Source organism: Fundulus heteroclitus, chromosome 6 (genome assembly GCF_011125445.2).
Source record: "Fundulus heteroclitus isolate FHET01 chromosome 6, MU-UCD_Fhet_4.1, whole genome shotgun sequence".
Classification (NCBI taxonomy): domain Eukaryota; kingdom Metazoa; phylum Chordata; class Actinopteri; order Cyprinodontiformes; family Fundulidae; genus Fundulus; species Fundulus heteroclitus.
In genome coordinates this window covers 23842916-23862087 of record NC_046366.1, presented here as the reverse complement: position 1 = coordinate 23862087, position 19172 = coordinate 23842916, and the positions used below count along the sequence as shown (strand labels likewise).

Here is a 19172-nt window from a genome sequence, read left to right as displayed (position 1 = left end):
TTAGATTCCAAGTGTACTTTTAATTAATATTATACCTGTAAAGAAAAAAAATGGTGAAAAGGGTTTCCAGAGCAAGAGTGTTGGCTTGGAGATCCCTGCAAACTGAGTACTGCTAATAAATTGAATTCAACATTCAAAGTGAATATATATATATATATATATATATATATATATATATATATATATATATATATATATAGAGAGAGAGAGAGAGAGAGAGAGAGAGAGAGAGAGAGAGAGAGAGAGAGAGAGAGAGATCGATCTATTATTTTTTCTACCTCACTCCTGTTTATATTGGCTGTTTTCCCAGATATATATCTAAAAAAATTCTCCCCCACAAAAATAAAGTTCCACACACAACACACCGTTTCATAAATGTTCCATTTATTTACTATGAGGTGTTAAAATACGCTGGATATAGTGATTAACTGTCACATTAATGAACAGCGACATCTGCTGGTCATTTAAAATACCTGTCCTGAGTGTCAAATTTGCCATGTCTGTCCTGTCGCAGTTAAATCTCTCTGACACGCAATAGATGACTTTATTCAGAGTAAACCCTGTAGCTATAAAAATTACAAATATATATTACATCTAAATATATGTATATAATTATATATGTATTAGACCTGCTTTAATTTAAAACACAGAAGTTTCGATGAGGGCAGAAAATACAACAAAAGTTTCTCCATGCCATGCCTTTATTTTGAAGGGCACCGGACCGGCTGGATTAAATGCCACGCCCGCTTCTGAAACCGAAAATTGAATGGTATTTCCGTTTTCGGGGCGAAAACAAAAAAAAAACAAAATCAAGCCGTTTAATGGATCTTGGTTTTATGTGCAGAAACCACAAAACGGGAAAACGAATCGTTTTCTCCTTTTTTGTTTTGTGGAACAAGACAAAAAAGGAGAAAACGGACGTTTTTCTGTTTTTTCTATTGTTGAATTATACCGTTTAATCAAACTGATGAAAAGTACCTTGGTCAACGAATGACACACAGATTATATAACAGTACATGCATTGGCCTCGATGGTTTATTTGAAGTAATCTACAAACCATGAATTTCCCAATATGGTGTTGAAATTTCAGTAACAGTAAACTGACAAGAGGATAAAATTGGTTTCCCAGAATATGGGGACCCTTCAGGCATTGTCAACCTTCGGACTGCTTACAATTCAGCCATAGACATTATCTTCTGTTTTATTCTCAGATTTCTTTTATTTTTTATTTATGTTTTTTGTTTGAAAATATACCAGCAAGAACAATGTATGAAAAATATGTAGTCTCATAAATAGAAACCATGTTAAGTCAAACCCACATTAGTTTTCCTATTGAACAGTTTTAATGATGACAGCTAATTAATGAACAACAGCTATACATAATAGGGGAATCTACGAACAGATCTGAGACATCCAAATTCATGTGACTCCCTTCTGTATATTTAAAATTAAGGATGAATGTACATCTACCCAGACAAATAACAGTAGTGGAACTCCTTGTGTTTAAGGTATATTCCGAGACAACATCAGAACCAAAGACGTGGTTTGAGGCCAGGGATTACTGCCGAGCAATTGGAGGAGACTTACTAAGCATCCACAGCTCTATTAAATTGCAATTGGAGCAAGACCGGTACATCACTCTGTGTACATACTGTAGCAGAAACAGCAACTATTGAATGAGATGCCACACAGCACTATTCTACTTGTTATTTTCTATATGTTTGGTTAAAAAAATTAACATTATCCTTCTTCCATTCTCACAGTAATTCCTGAAAATGCTAAAATAGGATTATGGATAACAAATACAATGAGAATCATGGTGTGATTAGATGTTAAAATCGTTTGCTGTACACATATCATTTTTCACAGGTCTGGACATTTCTGGATCGGACTTAGTGCCCCTGACCAAGGCACTGGTTATGTGTGGAGTGACGGATCCCCAGTGAGTAAACAGCTGTCTTTCTTGGTGGATATTTCAGAAACTGTATAGAACCCTTTTATCTATGCATGTCTTTATCGCAATAAATATCATAACAGGTAGACTTTCAGCACTGGGAAGATGGACAGCCGGACAACAAGAACAATGTTGAATCTTGCGTTGAAGTTTTTCTAACATTCTGGGATAAAACAGGGTCTTGGAATGATAAACAATGCGAAGCTTTTAATGGCTGGATTTGTCAGCTCCCTACAGGTAACAAGTGGATATTTTATACAGTTATGTAAAGTATATGATTACAGTAATGTTAGAAAAATTATAGTTCTCAATAATACTACAGTATCTATTTGATCATTTCTGGTGCTTATTCTAGAGGGGTCACAGGTGTTTTTGCCATATGAGGAGGGCAAAAAATCCTGTGACCCCGGTTTCCATCCAAGGGGTCCCTGTTGACACTGTGGAGGAGTATAAGTACCTGGGAGTGTACTTTAACAATAAGCTGGACTGGACTAGAAACACTGAGGCAGTCTACAAAAAGGGCCAAAGCCGACTCTTTTTCCTGAGGAGGCTGAGGTCCTTTAACATCTGTCGGATGATGCTGAGGATGTTTTATGAGTCTGTTGTCGCCAGTACGATCTTCTTTGCTGTCTCAGGCTGGGGCAGTGGGGTGAGGGTTGCTGACAACAACAGACTGAACAAACTGATCAGGAGGGCCGGTGATGTTGTGGGGGAGGAGCTGGACACTCTGACAACCGTGGAAGAGAGGAGAATGCTGTCCAGGCTTCAGTCCATCTTAGACAATGTCTCACACCCTCTCCAAGATCCACACTGGCCCAGTGGAGGAGCTCCTTCAGCAGAAGACTCCTCTTACCCAGATGCACCACAGAGTGCCACAGGAAATCATTCCTGCCTGTGGTCATAAATCTTTACAACGCCTCCCTCAGTGATTCAGACACCCCCCCCCCCCCTCTCTGTAACTGACATTTATGCATTCATTACACTGTTCTTGCACGAGTCACTACCACTTTACTTGGATCTATTACCTTGTGTGGAATATTGCAAATATATACTCAAAAATGTGTGTATATCTGGAGCATGTAACAAAAGTAATTTCCCTCTGGGATTATTAAAGTATGTCTGATTCTGATTCTGATTCTGATCCTATATGTAGGAGTTACTCCAAAGCTACCTCCACCCCCCGCAACTAAAGGTAAGGTTATAATTTTTTTGAATTTTTTAATGTGAATCCATAGTATTGAACTGTAATGTCATGCCAGATTTTACACACAGTTTCAACAAGCTTAGGGTCCGTGACTATATGGCACCTCTGGCAAGCCCGTTTTTCTGTGCCCATTAGCCTTCCATGGTTCACACAAATGGATTCATAACTATTAAATTTCAAAATGTGTAAAGTTCTTTGAGATGACATGTTCTGAGCATTGGTGCTATAGAAATAAAACGGAGTTAAATTGAATCGAACTGAAAATCCAAACCGTGTGGTAAATAATATGTATCTTAAATTTACAGATTACAACATTACCTCTGATGGGTGGCTGGTATGGAAGGGAAGTCAGTATTTAATTCAAAACATAATGGCTAATGAAGATGCCCGGCAATCCTGCAAAGACAAACATGGTGACCTCGTAACCATTGACAGTGAAGAAGAAAGTATTTTTCTTTGGAAACAGGTATGCTTATTAATACTTCATTACACAAGGAATTAATAACTGATTAAAATTCAACTACAAAATACAACAAAAACTCCATATAGAACACATTTTATACTGAAATACTAAGGAAGTTTAATGTCTATTATGTGTATTTTGACGTACACTGAGTATGACAATCCGTCATACCTCTTGAACTAGTTCCCATTTTATCAGACAAAGTTAAATGTATTTTGAACTTTACACTTAAAATATATAGTTGTAAAGCCAAAGAAAAATGATACTAAGAGATAGACAATACATAATAAGAAGCCAAAAAACAGTGTTGATATCTTTTCAGTTACCTTTATTCTGATACCTGGGACTAATTATCTAAATAGTACATTTGTGCATAATTTAATATGCAATCTGCAAAAAGACTGAAGACTGTTAGGGTGGCTCAATAAAATTCCAGAGCTAAAATTCAAGTTAAATATATGACAAGATTTGAAAGTGTCTGGTTATAGTCTCACTACATATAACCTGACTAATCTTGCAAACAAGAATGCATTCAATTCACAAGATGTTCAAATTAATTAATTGTGGGAGCTGATTACAAAGGTCACAGTAAATTTTAAAAATGATTTATAATTTTTTTTTTTTTCCATTTGACAATTATTTACTACTTTGAGTCAGTGACCCTCACCCTAACCCAACAAAACACAGTTAAGGTTGTAGTTGGGATGTAAAAAAATGTAAAAAAGGGGAAAAAAATTAAACGTGATCATATTCCAATTACAATTTGAATATAACTGCACTGTAGTGAAATTGATCAAACTGACTGAACTAGATAGAAAAAGGTTGCATGCAGTAGTATTCGTGTTGTGTTTGCCTTCTGTAAACCTCGTAGTTATACATTTCCGCCACAAAAAGAAATTAACTGATTTCACTCTGAGTTACCATACACATTTTCCTCATATATTCTTTGTGCGCTCATGAACTAAAGTAACCTTCTGTTTGAGAGTAGATATCGAAAATGCATGGTTCTTTCTGGATTGGCCTAACTGTGGATCTCGACAAATCATTTCAGTGAGTATTCATTTCAAACACATTTGAAAGAAAGAAAAAATTATCAATTATCTTGTGTACAAGTTTTATCCCAAGACATTACATCTAAAGATTGATGGAAAACAAGAGATTTATGATGTTTTGGGAGTGGTGGCCTAGTGGTTAGAGAATTGTGCTTGGGTCCCAGAGGTTCTGAGTTCAGCTTCCATAGACTGCCACTCTGGGTCCCCGAGCAAGACCATTAACCCCAAACTGCTCCCCGGGTACCGCACAGTGTCAGCCTAATGCTCCCCAAGGGGGTGGGTTAAATGCAGGAGTGAATTTCTCCATTGTGAGATCAATAATGTTCTATTATTTAAATCCAAATATGGATGGATGGATATTTCTCATTGGATTAATGTTTTTCTCTTTGGGCCATGTTTGACTGTTTCCTTTTATTGTATTTAGGTGGATGGATGGTTCTCCAGTAATTTATCAAAAGTGGGATGAAGGACAACCTGACTTTCTACGTTTTGATGAAAACTGCGTTGCCATGAATCCAAACAATGGTGAGTAGAGAATAAAATAAAAAACTGCTAAACAAATTACCGCACACGTTGCCCTAACAAATATGAACCTTGATGGGTGTTACGTCCCTGAAAGGGGCCAACATATTTAACGACACGTAGACAGGAATGAGGGTTAACAAAAATATTTTATTTTCAAAACCTCTCTTGGACTTCTTTTTTTCAGCTGCTTTGCTTCTCTGTGGAGGGAGAGGGGAAAAAATAGGTTGCTTCCTGTCCGAAAAAAAAAAGGGAGAGAGAAAATAGAAAAAAACATAACTCTCCAAAGTATTAACAGAAAGTTGGACTTGGTGAGCCGATCAAAAGAACAGAATGCCACAGCAGAGGGCTAACCCTATACAGGGCCGTCGAAGCCTCTACTATAAGCAGACTAAAGCAAAAAAAAGAAAACAGAACAACCGGTCCCACCAGGTCAAAATCATCAAAACAGCAAACAAACAAAAAGCTAACAAAAATACCGCATGGCCGGCTGGAGTCGTCATCTGTCATCATCAGCTGTGTCATACAGCTCCAGAAGACGTGCGCGCACCGCACTCAGGACACATCCTTGGTAGTGTTGACAAGCGGATGGGCGGGGCTCTCTAACATGTTGAGACCCAGCCTATTTATAGGCGGACCAATAGCACCACAACTAATGTAATCAAATTACCAAACAAAATAAAAATGATCTAACTCTAAAATCTCTCAAAAACCACTCAAGTCTAGACAAAACAATCTAAAAAAACCCCAAATAAACAACATTGTGTGCCCAAAGCACATAACACCCCAACCCAAAAAACTCTGAATGGGGATTGATGTAACCCGTAGGGGAAAAAAACTAAACTCAATCCATTACCACGAACATGGTGGATAGAGATATTGCAAGATTGAAGCCGCAGAGACCAGTTCATCAAACGGCGATTTTTATTACGCATGCGGTCCAGAAAAACTAAAGGATTATGGTCCGTAAAAACAACCACAGATCCGCTGGAACCGCCTACATACATTTCAAAATGTTCTAAAGCCAGGACCAACGCTAGTGCCTCCTTTTCAATGGTGGAATACCATCTTTGATACTTGTTAAGTTGTTTTGAAAAACAAGAAACTGGATGTTCCAATCCATCAGTATCATGCAGTAAAAGGACAGCTCCGACCCCAGAATCACATGTGTCCACAGCCAAATTAAACGGCACATCAAAACGAGGGGCAGACAACACAGGAGCGTTAATTAGCAAATTTTTTGTTTGCTCAAAAGCGGATTGACATCGTTCTGACCAAATAAAAGCTACTTTAGGGCTAAGTAGATCTGTTAAAGGGGCAGCTACATAGGAAAAGTTTTTGCAGAACCCCATATAGTAACCAACCATTGCTAGATAGCGGCGTAGCTCAGTACGATTGGTGGGTAAGGGAACAGACAAGATAGCCTCTCCTTTAGCCTCAACAGGGCGCACTTGACCTCCCCCCACCCTTTTTCCAAGATAGGTCACAGTCGCTTGGCTGAATTGGCATTTAGAAAGGTTAACTGTCGAATTAGCCTCACTCAGACATGCAAAAACAGATCTCAAATGTTCAACGTGCTCAGCCCATGTAGCAGAACACATCACCAGATCCTCCAAATAAGCCTCACAGAACGATAAACCGGACAAAACCACATTCATTAGCCGTTGAAACGTTGCTGGGGCGTTACGCATCCCAAAAGCCATATATTATATTTGTAAGAAAGACATAAACCATTGGTTCTGAAGCTTGTAAGGCCAAGGCCTCATTAGAGAAATATAATTTCCTTAGCCCCCTTGCCTAGACAAAAAATACATTTGTCAAATTTAACTTTGGTTATAGAAAAAATAGAATAGAAACATACTGATCAACACTGATTTTAAAGACTTATATAGCTTGAATAATCTCTACTTCTGTTCTGAATAATTACCTTTGATGTCATTCTGTTTTTTTTTAAATAAAGAAATGAGAAGGTAGGAACTTCAGTTAAAAAGTAAAATATGCAATCAGCTTTTGATAATGAAAGAAAAAGATAATTAAAACCAAAAAACTTAAAAGATTTAATAGACGTATGATAGAACTAGTAGCATTGTTTCACTTTTATATTTTGCATTTTTCATCCCAACATAACAGTCGCAAACACACACGGGAATAATTTTTGTGTTATGCTGTCTACGTTTTTAACAGTTTCTTTAAACATTTCCTGTGTATAAACGTTCAGAACGAGAATAAATATATTGGTAACATTAATTCTTGCTCTTCTGCTGTGAGTCCAAAGCTTTCTTCATCGTCTTTGGTTCACAGCAGCTATAAACTATGAATACTTGCCAATGGTATGCAGTTGCTTCGTCAGTTTGCTTCGTTTCAGCTGTCCTGTTTCAGAATATGAAATGAGTCCAGCGTCTGTGTCCTGGTCACATGTATAGAGTTGAGCAAGCTGCAGTTTTGCTCTTGGAGATCCGTTCAGCTCGGTCCATCTTCTTCACAAGTCACAGAAACTCAGTTTCTCTTTCAGAGTTAAGTAGCTGCATAAGTAGCCATCTGCTCTCTTGAAGCACGGAGCCTATCGGCCGACATGCTTTAGCTAAGTAGTGCGCGCAGCCACACAAAGGCAACATAAAAAAGAGCCGCAGCTTTCCACACCCTGACATGTAAATACTGCTCGGGAGGATTTGAAGCTGAAAACATCTCGTTTTAAAACACAAAATTTACCCCTTTCAGACCTTTGAAACGGTATTTTAAAGCATTGAGGGATGACGTCATAACTTCAACTAGCACATTTTACAATAAATCAAAAATCACTATTTTCTCAAAAATTGAAGGTTTTTCATGTTTTTCTCAGTTTGTGCTCTGCCGACTTGTGGCAGGTCTCACACACACACACATACACACACACACACACACACACACACACACACACACACACATATATATATATATATATATATATATATATATATATATATATATATATATATATATATATATATATATATATATATGGGATAGGTATTTTTTCTTTCTTATTTGTCTTTTATTGTTTCATAGGGTTTTGGCATGCTTACAACTGTGGGGGTGCCTTCAAGTCTATTTGTAAGCGCAGTAGCTCACCACCTGTCAATGCTACTGTGGCTCCTACAGTACTAACGAAAGGTGGCTGCAAACAGGGATGGAAAAAGATTAACCATAAGGTAAGAGTTATCTGGTGAAAGAATGAGAGAAAAGCTTAAGTGCAGAATAAAACTTTCAGCACCTCTAGAGATTTTTACCAGGCCATATAAAAAATACAGATCTGCACACCAATCTGGAGGAAACCAAGTCAAATGTAGAACGAATTTCCCCAAGAACTGTGAAAATAGTCACTCTCAACATGCGTACACACAGCACACTTACAATTTATTGTATTGTCATCCATTACCTCTAAGCATATAGTTCCATCTATTTGAACAGCTCCATCTATTTGAACAATCAAGCATTTATGTCTTGCCTCTTTTGGTTACTCTCTCAATATAATTTTTTTGATATGATCTTGAACGTCAAAATAAGTTGTTATACTGACCTAAAATGTACTGTACCACTGGTATTCAGTTTTACATCTTAAGGAGTTTTGAGTATAGCTCCAGTTCCCAAATATAGTAATTCACATTGAAGCTAAATTGAATGCATTTATTTGGAATACATACTAGAGTTGCAAATTAATTATCTGTTTCAAATGCAGTGTTACAAGATCATAAAGAACCAAAACTTAACGTGGCATGGAGCGAGGGAACAATGCAAAGAAATGGAAGGAAACTTGGCCTCTATTCCCTCAAGACATACGGAAGGTTTGTTTTTTTTTCCTTTTAAAACAGCTTTATTTTCTTTCCAGTTATTTTCTTAAATTCACTGGTGACCCTACCCCTTTTAGATTCAAGTGAATCTCTTCTATTTAAGTAGTGTCTGTCACATCTTTTACAAAAAGAAAGCTATATTAAAAATTAAACTGAAACATTCAGAGTGGCGCAGTGGGTAGAACCTTCTTGACTTGCAGCAAGAAGGTTCTGGGTTCATGGAGTTTGCATGTTCTCCCTGAGAATACAGGCTAACTTCTCTCTGGGTACTCTGGCTTCCTTCCACAGTCAAAAAACGTGACTGTTAGGTTAATTGGTCTCTCTAAATTGTCCATAGGTGTGAGTGTGTGCGTGAATGGTTGTTTGTCCTGTCTGTCTCTGTGTTGCCCTGCGACAGACTGGTGACCTGTCCAGGGCATAACCCGCCTCTCGCCCATTGATAATGCTGGAGATAGGCACTAGCACCCCTTGCAACCCCACAAAGGACAGGAATGATGGAACATGGATGGACATTAAAAAAAACGAAATGTCAATTATCAATAAAAATACTTTTGACATATTTTAAGTTTTGATTAGACATACAAAGGTGTACTACACCCATAGAAGTACATTATGATGTAGTGAGAGTAAGAGGAGTCAAATAATAATGATAAAAATAAAAAAAAATCCAAAAACATACCTACATTTAAATCACCATTTTCAAAATGGTCAATTTCTGGATGATTTCTCAATTTGCAAAGTATTGTACCAGTTAATGCAACATGCCCTTTTTTCATACAGTCATTATAGGTATCTCCCCAATTTATATTTGTGTATTGACTGCTAAACAGCTCAGCTAGAAATATTGTGTTTGTAGGTGTAAACATGAATGAGTTTGAACTGAATTAGAAAGCGTGGTGATCATGATTGCAACAAGAAATTAAGAAATGTCGATATTATATCTCTACATTCTGATGCACCTAGAATTCTAGAATTTCCTGAATTGCAATTATACTCTCTATTTTCAGTGTTTTTATTGTCTGAAATGCTCAACACTCCAACAATAGACCTGTGGATTGGTCTTCATTCCTCATATGGAAACGGGTTTTTCTGGACCGACGGACGGCCGAGAACATATCTCAACCTGAGATATTCTGTAAGTAATTGTTATGTGGTTTGTGTTGTCAATTTGAAAATAGAATCAGTCATAGATGATTTATTAAATGTACATGACATTTTTTTTCTATTATAGGACTGGAGTAGCCATCCACACGTTGACAGACTTGCGGTAACATACTTTACTTGTGCATAAGCAATGATTCTCAAATGGTAGTCCTGCTACAGATGTTTGGTCATTGAGTTGCAATTAGTTCACAGTTTCAACAAACATTAATACAACATTGATAAGAATTGTGTATTTAATCCTGTAAAGAATGTCAAATAATGAATAAGTGAACACTGGCAGGTTTGCTGATGAAAAACTTGAGTATATATATATATATATATATATATATATATATATATATATATATATATATATATATATATATATATATATATTGTGCTGTAAAGCTTTCTAAGCCTTGTCTTAATTAATCAAAACATTTTGGCTTCTTTTGCAGATGTTTGGTGTTGACGTAAGTACTTTAATTCGTCCATCCATTCACTTTAATGTAAAGTTTGATTTAACGCTTGGCAGTTGTCATGTTTTGAAACTAAAATAATAATTTGTTAAAGGTGCATAGCCCAAGTTTTTAAGTTAAATACTTTTCCTTTTCTTTCCCATACATGCCATTACAATTGTTATAAGTTAATTGAAGTTAACTAAAAGACCCACGAACTGACTCTAAATCCACCCAAATTATGCCCACCAGCCCAAAGCAAATTATACCCGCAAAATAAAAATTGAATACCATCCTATTGGGCAGAAAACCACCTAATCTGACAACACTGACTGTGGCTTGGTGGAACAGTGGTTACCAATCTGGCTTCACAGCAAGAAGGTCCCGGGTTTGAGTCCCTGGCTCGGCAGAGGGCTTTCTGTGTGGAGTTTGCTTCTTTTCCCTGTGTCTGCTTGGTTTCCTCCGGGCACTCCGGTTTCCCCTACCACTAAAGACATGCTTGTCACAGTTTGAGTGCTTTATGGAAAATATTAATCTGGATTTTGATTACCTCAAAGTTGTACACAAATAACCAATATTTATAATACATTTTATAAAGACCATGTTATACAAGTTTTGATTTCTGGTTTATTTTACAGGTGATAAGTCAGTTTATGATCTTTGTAAGTATTTCTTAAACTGTCATTTTTACCAGTTTATCAATAATTAAAGATGTATATAAATGCTTTGTGAACTATAACTGTTTATGTGTCCGTCTAGAATAAATACTGTGCTGTAATCAACACAAATTCTTCACTTGGAATTGGTAAATGGATACCTAAGTCGTGTAATGACACCAATGGATTTATATGTCAAAAAGATGTTGGTAAGTCAAAGGTTTTTAAGGAAGTTCATGCTAACAATATTCAATTCAATGTATTCAATTCAGTTGTATTTATATAATGCCAATTCACAACACAGGTCATATTAAGGCACTTTACAAAGTCAAATTCAATAAGGTCATACAGACAGATTGGTCCAAAAGTTTCCTATCTAAGTAAAACAGGCAGATGGCACTGAATCTTGACAAGCAGCTTCACTCCTGAAAGAGCTTAGAGCCACAGTGGACAGTCGTCTGCATTGTCAATGACTTTCCAGCAATCCCTCATAGAAAGCATGCATAAAGTGACGGAGAGGAAAACTCCCCTGTAACAGGAAGAAAAAGATGCCAGCAGAACCAGGCTCAATGTGAACTGCCATCTGGCACGATTAACTGGGGGTTTGAGAAGACAATGCAGAGACACACACGCAAAAGAAAAGAAAAAAAAAAACACACAGAAACATTGATCCAGGAATCTTTTCTGTGTTAAAGCATAATGTCAGATGGTCTGACCCCCTGGATGGTGTCACAGCTGACAGAACGCCAGACCAGGTGTACCTACCATGAAGAGAAAAAAAGACAGAGAAAACATAAAGTTAGAAGTTGAAAAAAACACAAAAAAAACAATGCAAATTGGAGAACAGTGGGAAACTCAGCAGAGTGAGAACAATGGATCCTGAATTCCTCAAGCAGCCTAAGCCTATAGCAGCAAAACTACAGCAATAGCTCAGGGTAACCTAAGCCACTCTAACTACAAGCTTTGTAAAAAAGGAAAGTTTTAAGCCTAGTCTTAACAGTATAAAGGGTGTCTGCCTCACAGACCAAAACTGGGAGTGAGAGAGGAGCCTGAAAACTAAAAGATATGCCTTCCATTCTACTTTGAGAGACTCTAGGAACCACCAGTAGACCTGCAGTCTGAGAGAGAAGTGCTCTGTTAGGAACATAAGGGGTAATCAGAGCTCTGATATATGATGGAGCTTGATTATTTAGGGCTTTATATGTGAGAAGCACATGATTTAACAGGAAGCCAATGAGGGGAAGCTAAAATTGGAGATATATTATCTCTCATGTTAATTTTCATCAGAACTCTTGCTGTACTGTAGTATTTTGGATCAGATGACAACTTTGAACTGCATTTTTTGGACTTCCTAATAGTAAAGAATTACAATAGTCAAAGTAAAAAAGGGTCCAAACAAAAACAAAAAAAACGGACGAAAAGATGTAAAAAGTCCACAAATGTCCAATTAAAATGAAAACAAAACAAAATCAACCCACAGGGTGAAAACAGAAAAACTATCAGAGAACAGAACAAAACAAGAGTCTGGTGGGCGTCCCGGAGGACGACCCCGGCGAGTCAGGAGATCTGGGTAGCACTGCAGTGGGTAGCATTGTTACCTTGCAGCAAGAAGGTTCCGGGTTCAAGTCCACCCCTGGGTCTTTCTGCATGGAGTTTGCATGTTCTCCCTGTGCACGCACAGGTTCTCTCCGGGTACTTCGGCTTCCTCCCACAGTCCAAAAACATGACTGTTAGGTTAATTGGCTTCTCCAAATTGTCCTTAGGTGTGAATGGTTGTTTGTCCTGTTTGTCTCTGTGTTGCCCTGCGACAGACTGGCGACCTGTCCAGGGTGAACCCTGGCTCTCGCCCAGTGAACGCTGGAGATAGACACCAGCACCCCCCGCGACCCCATGAGGGATTAAGCGGTTTGGAAAAAGGATGGATGGATATTCCCAAACTTTATTAGCAACTAATTTCTCAATAATTTTAGATGAGAAAAGAAGATTAGATATAGGTCTGTGATTGCTTAAATCATCTTGATCAAGAGAGGGTTTCTTAAGTAAAGGTTTAATAACAGCTACTTTAAAACCCTGTGGTACATATCCATTTACTAAGGATAGATTAATCGTGTCAAAATAGGGGCAATAATTAATGGGAATACCTCCTTAAACAAGTTGGTTAGGATTGAGTCTAACATACAAGTTTAGATGAAGCTAGCATTTTAGAAAACTGAGAAAGCTCGACTGTGCCTAAACAGACTAAACTGCTGTCAGATTCTAAAGATGCTTCCAACGCTGCCTCACTTACTGAGGTAAAAGTAATCATGTTTGGGAGGAAGCCATTGATTTTATTTTAAATAGAATCAATTTTATTTATGAAGAAGGCCATACAGTCATTACTGCTGAGAGCTGAAGGAATGTAGGAATCAACAGAGCTATGACGCTGTGTAATTTTGGAAACTGTACTAAAGAGAAACCTAGGATAATTTTTATTCTCCTCTATTAAAGATGAAAAATAAGCCACTCTAACCCTGCAAAGGGTGTTTTTCTACAACAATAGACTGTTTTTCTAGATTCGGTAGGATTCCTCTAGATGTGGAGAGCGCCGTTTTCTCATTAGTTATTAACTGGCCTGGGACAAGTTAATGAATCAGACTGAAAGATGGTTGCTACTCCTCCCCCTCCCCCACGATCTGGCAACGTGAAAATTTAAATAATTAGAAGGAGTTGAGTTATTTGTACTAATGTAGTCCGCTTGAAAAAAAAAATCTGATTATCAGAAATCAATTAATTACCTACCAAAGTCTTTGGAGGGAGAGACCTTATATTTAATGAAACACATTTAATAGTTTTTTTTTTTTTTGGTTCAAATTGAGTCATATTGACTTTTATGATATTTTTATGATTTGTACTTGCTAGGTCATTTTTTAACCTGTTTAGTTTTAGCCATGGGAAAGACTGTCTTAACGGGGTAATGGGTGGGTAATAGTACAGAAGCTGCAGAGAGGTGTTGTAAACTACGACTCTGCTTCCTGGTCTGGAACCCTGGTTATTCAGCATATTGGAGAACTAATAAATCCGGACAGATTTCTAGAAAGAAGAATTGCACCATCCAAGGTGGGATGGATGCCGTTTCTCCGGATCAGACCAGGGTGTTTCCAGAAAGTTCACCAGTTACCAATGTAGCCCACATAATTTTCGGGACACTATTTAGAACAACCAATGGTTCTATGATGACATGCTACTAACCATGTCATCACTGGTCAGATCAGGCAGGGGACCAGAGAAAATTACGGTGTCCAACATTGAGTACAGAGTGTTTTCTTTAAAATGTTTGATGTCATGCACCATTTAAACAAAGGCAACAATCCTCAAATAAACTTTCTTGCAATCGAATGTTAAGTAGTATGTTTAAAAACTAAAACTAATTATTATATATTTTTTAATTCCCTTTGCAAAACAGACCCAACTGTAAACGATCCTCCTGAACCAACGATTTCTAACAACTACTTCAAAATACTTAATGATTCCATCAAGCTTGTTCCTGAGCAAATGAGCTGGGATGCAGCTAAGAAGCACTGTGAAGCTGATGGTGCCCAGCTGGCCAGCATGCGAACCGAGTGGACACAGGCTTACATTGAGCTGATGGCTTTGAATCTCAATCATTCTATATGGATTGGACTCAACAAATCCCAGGTATGGTTTCAAAAGCCTCTAAAATTATCAATTTTATCCTTAGATCTAATGCTTTCATGATAACTTGCTCATAGGGAAATGCTAGCAGAAACTTTTTTAACAGGCACAATACCTGTCAAATGTATCAAAAAGATCAAGACTATCACATGAATTTAGAGTATAATCTTAACAGAAACATTTATTACTGAAAATATATATTAATAAAATATCGTACTATTATTTTGATGTTGACAAACATGTACATCTTTTTTTCACCCAAATTGTCCAATAGTTCTAAATTTAATGTTCAATACTTGCACTTGCGTGCCTTTTCTCCTTTTGTGAGGAAATATTAAAGATCGTATGCTTTCAGTTAAAGGTATTGTTGAAAATCTTTTCTTAGTTCCAGGGGGATCATTTTATCTATTGGTTGTCCCACATACAAATCATTGTGACGCAATCACACAACGCCGCTGTGGATGCATGTTCCTTGCTAGTTTCCTCCTATTTGCTGCATGTGCACACTTCAAATGTTTTGTATCCAGTGAGCTTTGTGCGCAGCTGTTCATAGCAGCTCCACTGCTCTCCCTTTAAAAATGGCTGAGAGTCGCAAGAAGCAAACTGGCTTACAAGTTTTACAGAAGTAGAGGAAGGCATCAGAAGACAGAAATAAGACCAGTGTATTTGTTAGATTCTTTCACACAATCCCCCATGAGGAGTGGAAGAGAAGGTAAAATGGACTTGTGCATGCACACTTGGGCATTTCTTACCTACATTTCTTTTGGAAAAAATTGTCCACTCTATCTTTAAGCTAGTTAATAAACCATAATATTTTGGCTCCAAATATCAAACTATTAAAGAGTAATAGGTGGTAACCCCAGACAAGCTACATCTAATAATACACACTTATAGAAGACACACTATTTCCTATCTTGTTCTGTCAGTTGGCATGTTGCGAAACATGGGTGTTATCGACCTATATATGGGGAATTTTATGTAAAATGAAGTCCTGTGACTTCTTCAATGTATGTATGTTCAACTACCCACCTGGACATGAAATTTCTCTAGTCAAAGGATCATTAACAAAATTTCTTAGAAAGTATGTAATTTATAGAGTAAAACTAAACAATGGTATTGTAGTGTTGCTTATTTGACTTACAGTTGGGTTGGTTCGGAAGTAATGGTACATACATGTGGTATTAATTGCTTGTGAGAGCCAAGGAGCTCATCTAGCAAAATTCTTTAACATTGTCAAAATCAGCGCATTAGTTTCCTGTGGCATCAGGTTTTCCTACACCATGAAGCAAAAGCACACTTGCAACAATGTGACGGCCTTGTTCTGCAAGCATCTCTAATTGCAAAGCATTTCTTTGAAGAGGTTTTTAAATAAACAAAAAGAGTTTACCTCTCCTTCATGAATTGGAAAATTTATCGGTTTCCCATTTATTTTGTTGTCTTTAAATACAAAAAAAAAACTAACGTTGAAATGCTGCACTTTACATAACTAAAATAAATGCTCACCGATCACGTTTGTGATAAGTCACTAGGAATCATTAAAAACATAGGGAAATCCTTGACAAGACACTGGTTATTGTCAAGAATTTCACCTACTAATGAATTTTGAATGAGTGGGTCATACCAAATTCTGGAATATGTTTAGCACGTTAATATATAATGACATCCATATAAATGCAAACTGTGGAAGATCCACAGTGCTGGTACTATTTAGGACCACTGCTCTAGTGATTCCACAGTCCAGACGGAAGACCATGGGGGGCCAAGCCTTTAAGTCTGCAGAACCAAGGCTATGGAACATCCTACCTCTACAGCTTTGCTTATGCATGGTTCACAAGGCAAGGTTTTTAAATGGTCGGCCAGCTTTTTGTCCTTGGCGAACAACCCATACGCTTGGAAATTGGGCCAAGACAATCCAACATTTTGAATATTCCTGATTTGAGGTCCTGACATCCTTCCGAGCAGACAAGATCACTCTTGACACGCCACACATGGCAAGAATATCTCTGAAGATTATCTGAAGAGCCATACCAATAATTGGGGCATGTTGGAAGAGGAAGATTTGGGCAAAAAATTGAGAGTTTAAGTAGCTTTTTAGACAACAGAATATTTGTTTGATAATATGGTCTACAATTATTTTCACAGAAGTTTAAATTTTATCTCATAACCAAGTTATCATTTAAATGTGATGTATATGCCTTTTGACCAGATTACTAATGAATGTTTCTCCACCCTGCTAAACGCGAGTTTTTGGCTTAATTTTAAGACAAGATCTGAAGGCTTACAGCACTGTTAAAAATTTAGCAAAATTTCTTTAAAACTAAACATTACACAGTTTATGTGAATGCTGTCTGATTGTTTTTTGTTTTTTTCTTCTTCTTCCAGGCTCATGGCTATTTCAGATACATTGCTGGCTGGCCAATGCGATTTACTCACTGGGGTATAAATGAACCACATATAAATGGAACTTGTGTCTACGTGGATGTGAATGGAAAATGGAAAGCTGATAACTGTGATCGGAGCATCAGCAGTGTTTGCATGAAGTCTACAGGTAAAGTAAAATACAATCTTTAATTTGCCTAAACATAAATTTTAATTAAATTATTGAAATTGTTGTTATTGTGTTATATAATGCAGTATATTGTAATTAAATGTTTTCAACATTTCAAACTAAGTAATTTTAACCACTGTCACCTCTGTTTATACACAGACACACCACCTTTTGATTCAAAAGATGAATCAAACAATTTTCCTGGAATTTGTCCAGAAGACCCCGATCCAATTCACCCAAGGAACCACTATGCCTGGAAACCTTTCCGAGGTTTCTGTTACATGTTTTCCCCTGAGGAGATAGAGTGGCATCATGCAGTTACCAGATGTATGGAACATGGTAGGTTTTTCCTGAAAAATATATTTTTCCAATATTTAAAATGCATGTTGCATTAATGAGGAGACCAACTGTTGTATTTTGTGAAGGTGGAGTCCTCGCCAGCATTGCAGATGACCGTGAACAAGAGTTCATACAAAATAACATTGCATCATTTCAAGACAAACATACATCTTACTGGATGGGCCTGTTCAGAACTCAAAAAGGTATTTTTTCATCTAAGAAATGTAACAGATATCTGAACTTATGAAAATTATAAAAAGGTTAATCTTTAAAGAGCAATAAGTGAAATGTCATTATTTTAAATAGAAAGAACTAAAAATAGCTTTTGAAGAACTAAAGGTATCTTTGTAGATGGACTGTCGTTAAACGGTACACACAATCTCTCTGTGTTGATTTCTAATGTCTTGTTTAAATAGCCGCTCCAGCTGTGCATGCATGTATGGGCATGCGCATACAGCTTCCACTCAGGTCTTACCCACTTCCTGCCCTTAAAATGCCTCTGCCAGGCACAAAAAGGCAGAAAACACGGCCAAAAGATTCTCTTGCTAATGGCATCATAAAGTTATGAAGTTATAAAGCTATTTTTACACACACACACGAACACACACACATGCACACATATATATATATATATATATATATATATATATATATATATATATATATATATATATATATATATATATATATATATATATAGATATATATATATATATATATATATATATATTGTAATATGTATATGTGTGTGTATATCTGTGTATATGTAGACTGTTGTGTACTATATCTATAATATATCTCTCTATCTATCTCTCTCATCTCTCTCTCTCTCTCGCCTTCTTCATATCTCTATCTCATCTCGTCTCTCTATCTATCTCTGTATCTGTCTGTCTACTCTCTCTCTCTGTCTCTGTATGTTTAAAATGACAAAATATTCAATTTGTCTCCAGGAGAGTGGATGTGGTTGGATAAAACGGTCATGGATTACTCTAACTGGAAAAGAGTTCCAGCTTCGTCAAGGTTGTTTGCTACCTATGGTGCGATTACAGCAGAAGATGGGGCATGGACTACAGGGAGGAAATGGGACGATAGAGCTTACATCTGCAAAACAGCCAAAGGTAAAACAAAGACCATGAAAATACCATTTTCTGAGAATAAGGAAAAACTACTTGATAACAATGTAAAAATCACTTGAAAACTTTTTAATACTTTTTTTTATTTACAGCCTTAAAGTTTGATTGTGTTTCAGAAATGATTTGTGTTTCTTAAAAATTTAGTATACTTAATATTTTGACACTTTATATACAAGAGCTGCTTCCCTCCAGGTAACTTCA

The 19172-nt window shown here is 36.9% G+C and overlaps 1 protein-coding gene across 1 annotated transcript in view; it reads left to right on the top strand.

Moving 5' to 3' along the window:
* Positions 1–19172, top strand: part of LOC105923249 (macrophage mannose receptor 1-like) — a 39199-nt gene that overhangs the window by 18187 nt on the left and 1840 nt on the right. The window contains exons 13-31 of the mRNA XM_036137782.1: positions 1509–1630; positions 1870–1942; positions 2038–2191; positions 3108–3146; positions 3464–3624; positions 4610–4671; positions 5098–5198; positions 8241–8383; positions 8911–9016; positions 10030–10157; positions 10254–10289; positions 10624–10638; positions 11262–11285; positions 11383–11488; positions 14722–14954; positions 17334–17499; positions 17659–17838; positions 17925–18041; positions 18789–18956. Coding sequence (XP_035993675.1) covers positions 1509–1630; positions 1870–1942; positions 2038–2191; positions 3108–3146; positions 3464–3624; positions 4610–4671; positions 5098–5198; positions 8241–8383; positions 8911–9016; positions 10030–10157; positions 10254–10289; positions 10624–10638; positions 11262–11285; positions 11383–11488; positions 14722–14954; positions 17334–17499; positions 17659–17838; positions 17925–18041; positions 18789–18956 — 2134 coding nt within the window. The remainder of the gene's footprint in view (positions 1–1508; positions 1631–1869; positions 1943–2037; positions 2192–3107; positions 3147–3463; positions 3625–4609; positions 4672–5097; positions 5199–8240; positions 8384–8910; positions 9017–10029; positions 10158–10253; positions 10290–10623; positions 10639–11261; positions 11286–11382; positions 11489–14721; positions 14955–17333; positions 17500–17658; positions 17839–17924; positions 18042–18788; positions 18957–19172) is intronic.